This window comes from Gymnoscopelus microlampas (assembly GCF_963454915.1).
Source record: "Gymnoscopelus microlampas genome assembly, chromosome: 20".
NCBI classification, from domain to species: Eukaryota; Metazoa; Chordata; class Actinopteri; order Myctophiformes; family Myctophidae; genus Gymnoscopelus; species Gymnoscopelus microlampas.
The window spans coordinates 43,039,979-43,048,817 of record NC_139957.1 but is presented as its reverse complement, the minus strand read 5'-3'; the positions used below and the strand labels follow the sequence as shown (position 1 = coordinate 43,048,817).

General features: G+C 43.6%; 1 protein-coding gene across 1 annotated transcript in view; it reads left to right on the top strand.

The window, feature by feature from the left end:
* The window catches only part of LOC311035738 (protein odd-skipped-related 1-like), a 14,282-nt gene extending 6,006 nt beyond the window's left edge, over nt 1-8,276 (top strand). Inside the window, exons 2-3 of the mRNA XM_084044142.1 lie at nt 3,578-4,456; nt 7,770-8,276. Coding sequence (XP_083900268.1) covers nt 3,600-4,456; nt 7,770-7,902 — 990 coding nt within the window. The 5' untranslated portion in view covers nt 3,578-3,599 and the 3' untranslated portion in view covers nt 7,903-8,276. The remainder of the gene's footprint in view (nt 1-3,577; nt 4,457-7,769) is intronic.
* The last annotated feature ends 563 nt before the right edge of the window (nt 8,277-8,839 follow it).

Below are 8,839 nucleotides of genomic sequence, written 5' to 3'. Positions count from 1 at the left end.
TATGATCGGTGACAAATCTATTTATTGTTCTCTTGCGTAAACGCAGGACAAATAAGTTACACAGCAAGCCTTTAAGTAAATAATGTGAGTACTTTTATTTTCCAGCAGTGATACATACTATAGTGGCTGCTCTCTCGGTTGTATGCGTGACATCAAAGCGAAGGGTTAAAGGCTTAGCGCTGTTAATGACCTTCCTCTAAGTAAAAGTCAATTACTTCTGCGCCGTGATCAGAAAGAGAACAAGCCACGGGGGGCGCCCTGTGGAGCCTCCTCCTCCTGCTTTTTAGACTTTAATTGCAGGCTATTTCTGGAAAGGAAAATATTCACTGAATCGATCCTCTCGTGTACAACAACAACTTAACTGCTGCAGTCCTTATTATAACAGACCTGTTGCTATTTATGTAACACGATGGTAGATGATGGGGGGAAAAAACAAGTAAAGACATGGGGAAGTAATTGTCTCAACAGGTGAAGAGAGAATTGGCCAACGAAACGTAAATAAGTGGTTTACTTACGCACTTAAATGGTTGATTTGGTTTAATTCAGAAATTCTTTTTTTTCTCCTTTCTGTTTTGATATTGTTGTTGTCGGGCAGATACCTTTCATCTCCTTAATTAAACTTTGTGTGTTTTTCCATAAATTAACGTCCTACTTGATCGTACTACAGCGTCACACTGAAAGCATCAAAAGTAGCAGATCTACAAGCTCGAAACGTGGCCGCGAAAGCGAAGCTTCACGTTTTGAGCTTGTAGATCTGCTACTTTTGAATTTGAATCCTGAAAAGTAACAGTTTTGGACATGCATTAATCCGGCCTATAAGTGATGCTATATTCATCTCTGAACCTTAATAATAATCTATGGTGTTAATTTAACTCCTGAGTGTGTTCCATGTGTACACTCTCAGAGTTATACAGACACTAGCTATAATGTTCCTTTTGGTTCTTAACTATCAATCATTTAAACCGGGGAACCCCCCCCAAAAAATTGCTACTTTAACTTAAAGGTAGGCTAAGTGATCTTTTTTTGGTCATGTTTGTGTTTTTGTTAAAAATGTTGAAGTACTATAAAGTGTTTGTTCGGTCACAGGGGTCTCTCCAGCTCTTTAGTAAACAGAATATAGTACATTTTCAGGTAGGTGACAACATTTAAGCCAATCAGGAGAGAGCACTGAAAATGTATTTTCTGTTTAATAAAGAGCTGGAGAGACATGGAGACTCCTTTTACTGAACAAACACTCTATAGCAGTGGTTTTCAACCAGTGGTCCGGGGACCACCAGTGGTCCTTGAAGGGGGTTCCAGGGGGTCCCCAGCCAAATGAATAGTTGGGAACCAAATTATGTGTTGGGAACCAAATTATGTGCCAAATTATGTGTCTGTAACTCTGAGAGTGTACAAATGGAACCAAATGGACCCTTATGGGTCTGTAACTCTGAGAGTGTACAAATGGAACCAAATGGACCCTTATGGGTCTGTAACTCTGAGAGTGTACAAATGGAACCAAATGGACCCTAACGGGTCCATTTGGTTCCATTTGTACACTCTCAGAGTTAAATGAACACTGATGATGATGATACAGTGTAGATTGGGACCACCAAGAAATCAAAATGGTTGAGTCCATGGCATATATTTTCAAATGGGGGTCCGTGGGCTAATATGTGTCAATTTGGGGGTCCTTGGTGCGAAAAAGGTTGAAAACCACTGCTCTATAGCCAACAGAATATAGAGCTATTTAACACTTATTTTAACCAAAGTAAATCACTTACCCTACCTTTAAGTAAAATATCTGAGTACTTCTTCAACCACTGCCGAAACACGCAGGGAATTATGAAACAAAAAAAAGGGGGATATTTACTCGTGACCCAAACATGGGCCCCGGGGCCACAGGTTGTGTACCCATGCAGTGTAAGGTGTGGTATGTGCAGTATCATGGCAGACAGGAGGGTTTAGACTGGGACAGAGCACAGGGCTGATGAAAGAACAAGAGCATGATAATAAAAACAAACCACAGTGAGTGAGTCTGAGAGCAGAGAGCCGTCCATCAGCGCGTTACAGCTCAGCACAAAGATACTTTATTGTCTATTGTTATGTCTGTCTGCTCTTATCAAAACCTGATTCAACAGACCTGGCCCTGTGTGTGTGTGTGTGTGTGTGTGTGTGTGTGTGTGTGTGTGTGTGTGTGTGTGAGAGGTGAGCTAACCCGCCGCTTGTCACTGTGTTTACCTGCTGCCTGCCACAGCTACTCTGCCCCGGGCAGGTGAATGAAAGGAAACACACGCACAGCGCAGACCGACACATGCACTCACACACACACATGCGCAGGCACACACACACACAGACGAATGCATGCACACACTCACACAGACACACCACGTCTTGAATGTGTGAGTGCTGCTAATGTATGTGCTTGCATGGTGTGTGTGTGTGTGGATGCATTCGTCTGTGTGTGTGCCTGTGTCTGCGCAGGTGTGTTTGTGTGTGCATGCTTGAGCACGCGTTACGGCTGCCAATAGTTTTGTGTTCTATTTGCATACTCACACATGCACACACGCATGCAAGTGGGTGCGTGTGTGCACAGCCGCACACACACACACACACACACACACACACACACACACACACACACACACACACACACACACACACACACACACACACACACACACACACACACATAATTGGCATGTGGTCTCCTCTCTTCAAGTGCAGTTTGTACCCAGAATCCTCATTGTTAATCTCTTCTTCTTCTCTTTTATTACTGCCACAATTCAATTAACACTCAGGTCTTTACAATGTGTGTGTGTGGGTAGGGGGTGTTGGGGGGCATTGATATGCAGTGTTAATGGGGGGGGGGGGGTGCTTCCAAAAACAACCCATCAGGTTGGGCTTGATGTGTATTGGCTGCAGATAGAGGTGTGTGTGTGTGTGTGTGTGTGTGTGTGTGTGTGTGTGTGTGTGTGTGTGTGTGTGTGTGTGTGTGTGTGTGTGTGTGTGTGTGTGTGTGTGTGTGTGTTAGTTATTCTAGTGGGAGGGGGGGGGTTGTGAAAACAAACCGTTAGTGTTGCAGACATGCATAAAGTTGTTTATTCACGGTTCATTTATTACATTTATTACTTTCTACTGACCTGCCAATAACAAGAAAAAGCATTATTAGAGCACATTAAAGATGGCAATACATGTATTAATGTATGTATAAATGTATTAAAAACATTGAACATTAAAATAGATGAATAGAATGCTTTCTAAGTGACATTCTTAACATTGTGGTCAAGAATACATGAGTAAATTATGTCCATATTACCATAGAGGTTATTATGTATTAAGAGGCACTCTTGGTGATTTTGTTAGAGACTGGTCACCAATTGCAAGGTTTTCAAAAGAAGAGTGACTACTACTATTATTTGTATTTGTATTATATATTTTTTTCAATTGTTGGTTGCTGGCTTGTTGTTGATTCTGTCTTGTGTTTTTATAAAAGCACTTGGTCAAAAAATTATACAAATATTGAAAGAATACATAATATGAGTAAAAAAGAATCAGATGAACCTCTGTGACTGAACTCTATGTCTTTCTCTTCCAGGAGGACAGTGGCAGCAGCAGCCATGGGCAGTAAGACCCTCCCGGCCCCGGTCCCTGTCCATCCCTCCCTGCAGCTGGCCAACTACACCTCCTCCTCCTCCTCCTCCTCCTCCCTGCTGCAGAGCTCCACCACGGGGGGGCTGCAGCTCCCCTCCTCCGCCGACACCTCCACGCACTTCCCGGGGATCTACAGCTTCAGCGCGTTGCACGCCATCCACCTGCACCAGTGGACCCTGGGCGGGTACCCTCCCTTAGCCGTAGCCGCGGCGCTGCAGCCCCGCTGCGCCATCTCCACCAAGCTGCCCGCCGGCTTCGCCTCCATGGCCTCCATCCCCATCTTCCCCCACCACCTGCTGCAGCCCCACAGCAAGCACCACGACGGCCACATGGCCGCGGCGGCCGCCGTGGCCATGCTGCAGCACCATCACCAGCAGCACCACGGCGCCAAGAACAAGCCGCGCTTCGACTTCGCCAACCTGGCGGCCGCGGCCACCCAGGAGGACCCGCTGAAGGCCGAGGACCTGAGCATGTCGACGGGCGCCGGGGCAGCGGCGGCGGCTCAGCATCATCAGTCCCTGCTACGCCAGACCTCCGTCGGCGGCGGCGTGGCCGGGGGTCTGGGCTGCCTCCTGGACGCGGCGGCCGGAGGAGGAGGCAAGCTGGGGGGGGTCTCGTCGTTGTCGCCGGAGCGCATCAAGCCCAGCCGCGGCCGGCTGCCGTCCAAGACCAAGAAGGAGTTTGTGTGCAAGTTCTGCGGACGCCACTTCACCAAGTCCTACAACCTGCTGATCCACGAGCGCACGCACACGGACGAGCGGCCGTACACCTGCGACATCTGCCACAAGGCCTTCAGACGGCAAGACCACCTGAGAGACCACAGGTGAGGATCGAGGCGGGGTCGGTCTTATGACGACACTTTTCAGGGACGTGCACAGATAGGCTCTAGGTGGTGCTAGAGCACCTGCCCTTTGCCCTCTTGACCAGAAGTGCCCTTTGGAAGAAAAAAAAAAAAAAGTTTTTTTTTTCTTCGAGTTTACAGCAGGGTCTTCAACAGGGGGTCCGGGACCCCTAGGGGGTCCTCAGAGTTACTACAGGGGGTCCGCCAAATCTTTATGTGATACGATTTTTCTTTTTACCATAACCACTCGAAAACGCACTGCGACGCGTTGTGAGCTTGTAGATCGGCTATTTTCAGCATGTAACCAACTTTAAAATCAGCCATTACGACGCCATCAAGGCACCGCCAACATACATTTTAGTCGACTAAATCAACTGTAGATTTAGTCGACTAAAATCTTATGATATTTAGTCAACTAAAACTAGACAAAAATATGACTAAAACTAAATTAAATTTTATTCAAAAGACAATGACCAAAAAGAAATCAACATTTGCTGTCAAAATCAACACTGCTCAATACTGATGCTGCTTTCAACATGTCTAGTTTCACATTTTGAACAGTATTCGGGAGTTTTTTTCACAATTTAGAGAGAAAAGCAGATCTACAAACTCCCAACCTGTCACACCGTGACCAGCTAGTAAATTGGCCATTTTCAAATAGCTGAAGTATAAATAGGGTTGTTGTAATACTGTTGTATGATGATCTAGGGCATTGGTTCTCAAAGTGGGGTCCGGGGACCCCCAGGGGTACTTGAGGGAGTTCCAGGGGGTCCCCAGCTAAATGATAGATTAGGCACCAAATGAACCCTTATGGGTCTGTAACTCTGAGAGTGTACAAATGGAACCAAATGGACCCTAACGGGTCCATTTGGTTCCATTTGCACACTCTCAGAGTTAAATTGACATAGATTTTACCATATAAATTGCAGTCCAAGTGATAGAAATGCCATTAAATGGAGGTCCGTAGCCTTAATGCATGTTAAACTGGGGGTCCTTGAAATTAAAATGGTTAAGAATCACTGCTAAAGCCGTAAAAAATCTTCTCTTATGGGGTCCCTGGCATGTCTTTTGAAATGGGGGTCCGTGGGCTAATAAGTGTCAATTTGGGGGTCCTTGACATGAAAAGGTTTGAGAACCACTGATCTAGGGCATTAATTTATGAAAGAAAGAAAACATGGAGATACAAGGTTTCTACCCAACAGAGAACATTATATGCTCCAAAGAGGGAACTCACTATAATATAACAATGAAAACATGCCTATTAAGTGAGACCATATCTCGTAAAAAAAAAAAAGGAAAATGATTTTATTGCAGTTGAATCGTATTAGGTTTTTTTCTTTCTTTTTTCCTTTGATGTTGTATTATGTTGTAATAGCATATGTTTGGTGACTCAGCACACGTGTGAACAATGTTTCATAAGACACAATGACAATGCGGTTTTCTTCTGGCTGCTGACTCACAGCTTGTATGTCGGCTATTTTTGTGCCGCAGGATATTGTTGCACGACACGTGCATGATCGATTATGAAACATAATCAATTGATTTTAATTAGTAAAATAATCGGTTTGGGGCGGACCCGGACATACCCCCTTAAAGGGATAGTTCACCCAAAAAAATACTTATTTTATATCGATTAGTCGCCCCACGGAGACTTGAATTCATGGATATTTTTTATTTTTTCGTCGCATTCCTAAGCCAATAATGTGTTGACCAGCGGAGTCTCCGGTAGGCAGAGGTTCCGATAGGACACTCAAAGAGTCTCCATTGACTCTCCTACCAGAAACTCCGCCGGTCATCAGATTATTGGCTCAGGAATGAGACAAATACAAAAACATCTCCATGAAGTCAAGGCTTCATGGGGTGTGTAATTGATGGAAAATAAGTCATTTTTTGGGGTGAACTATCGCTTTAAGGTAGATATCCCCCGCACCGACGCGTTGGGAAGCATCGAAAGCCGACCGAGCTTTTGGACCGTCGGATAGCGGTGGTGTTGTTGTTGAAAAAGACATCAAGCCATAGGCAATTATTTTTTGCACCGTCTGTCGCAGTGTTAATTTTGACAGCAAATTTCGATTTAGTTTTAGTCATATTTTAGTCATCTGAAATGTTTTAGTTTTTGTCTAGTTTTAGTTGACTATATATCACAAGATTTTAGTCGACTAAATATACAGTTGATTTAGTCGAGTAAAATGTATTTTGGCGGTGCTTTGATGGCGTGGTAATGGCTGATTTGAAAGTGGTTTGGTTCTATGCTGAAAATAGCCGATCTACAAGCTCACAACGCGTCGCAGCGCGACGCGTTGTGAGCTTGTAGATCGGCTATTTTCAGAGCGCAACACCCGAGCAACCAAACATAAAATGATCAACAAGTTAACAAAATCAGCACCGGTCTGTCGGTGTCGGCTCTCAGGTGCATTCAGCTACTTTTTTTCTCACCTTCCAACCGCCTGATATCTCCCGACGTCATTCGACAGCCAGTCTGTAGTAATAGTCTCTGTTTATGTGGAGAGCTACCTTTAATCTATTTCAGTATCCATTCAAACAATACATTACTCTGGGGGCAGAACGTTAGACTAAAATAGTAGCCAGTCTACAGGCTTCTGATCTTGTCGATCGGGGCTATTTTCGGCGTAGATATTTAGTGTAAAGGCGGAAACAGGAGGGCGCCAAGTACACAGCCCTGGGGGACGTACTCCTCCTGTCTGCTAAGTATAGGCTTTAACCCATTAAGACCGGGAACGCATCTGTGTGTGTCATTTTAACATTTCTTTGGGCTATTCAAAAATAGCAGATATACAAATTGAGATATACAGATTGTAGATCTGCTATTTTTGAAAAATCGTATAACATTTGTGCAAATATTTGATTATATTTTTTTAAAGCGAACATTTTAACTCAAATCTTTGCTTCCGGGGGGTCCCTGGAACAACATATTTTGAGATGGGGGTCCGCGGGTCCCAAATACATATGATTTTGGGGGTCCTTTGACATGAGAAAAGTTTGAGAACCACTGATATTATAGCAACATAAGTTTTAAAAATGTTTAAAATATATATATTGAAAGATTTGCAAAAATAAATAGCACATCTATAAGCTCATAGCGCGGCACTCGGTGCCGCGCTATGAGCTTGTAGATCTGCTATTTTTGAATAGCCCAAAGAAATCTAAAAGTGACACAGATGCGTCCCAGGTCTTAATGGGTTAAAGAGGGTTCCAATGTGACGTGTTGCTATTGTTAGAAGTGTTATTCTTAAAAGGCTGACTGTCTGTGTTGTGTCTCTCTTTGTGTCGTCAGGTACATCCACTCCAAAGAGAAACCCTTCAAATGCCAGGAGTGCGGGAAGGGCTTCTGTCAGTCAAGGACTCTGGCCGTCCACAAAACGTTGCACATGCAAGTCAAGGAAATAAAGCCGGCCAAGATCAAGTGATTCCTTTTATGACAATGGAAGGGGACAGACAGGGGACACTGGAGTCCCCACTGTCCCCAAAGCAAAACAATGAAACAAAAAGACACATTTTTCTCTCTCTCTCTCTTGTTTTGTTTTGGTTATGTTTTTTTTTTTTCATCTCAACTGCAGGAAAAGCGTATCTCCTTGCCAATTATTGCATAGCAAAATGGAAACACATGTGAAAGAAGATCTGTTGCGTCAGCCCGCCCCACACACACCTTGTTCTTCAATCCTGGATTTATAACCTTTTTTTTTTGCAAATCATCTGAATATATATGTATACTTTTTTCTCAAATCTTTCCTTCTGGGGGTCCCTGGAACTAAATATTTTGAGATGTGGGGGGGTCCGCGGCCAAATACATATAATTTTAGCTGTCCTTGAGATGAAAAAGTATGAGAACCACTGATATTATAGCAAGATCAGTTTAAAAAAAAAGTGTGATCAGTTTAAAAAATATATTTTTTAGAAGACATTCCCCAGAAGCAAAGATTTGAGTTAAAATGTTCTCTTTAAAAAACACATTTTGACGATTAATTTTCACGATTAAAAAAACATAAATAAGCTCGTAGCGCACGGCACTCGGTGCCGTGCGCTACGAGCTTGTAGATCTGCTATTTTTGAATAGCTAAAAAAATTGTTTTGTTTTGCGTTATTTTATTTTGTTCATCTCAACTGCAGGAAAAGCGTATCTCCTTGCCAATTATTGCATAGCAAAATGGAAACACATGTGAAAGAAGATGGGTTGATGGAGAAGTTGATGCTTTTTTTATTTGAACGAACAGAACGGATGGATTGTGAAACTGACCTCTCAGAGACAGACAGCTGCTCGTTCCAAATACTTTTGACATACCAAAGCATTTAATCCAAAGACATTTAGTACCAAAGGGATTTACACCAAAACCTTTATGTCGGAGG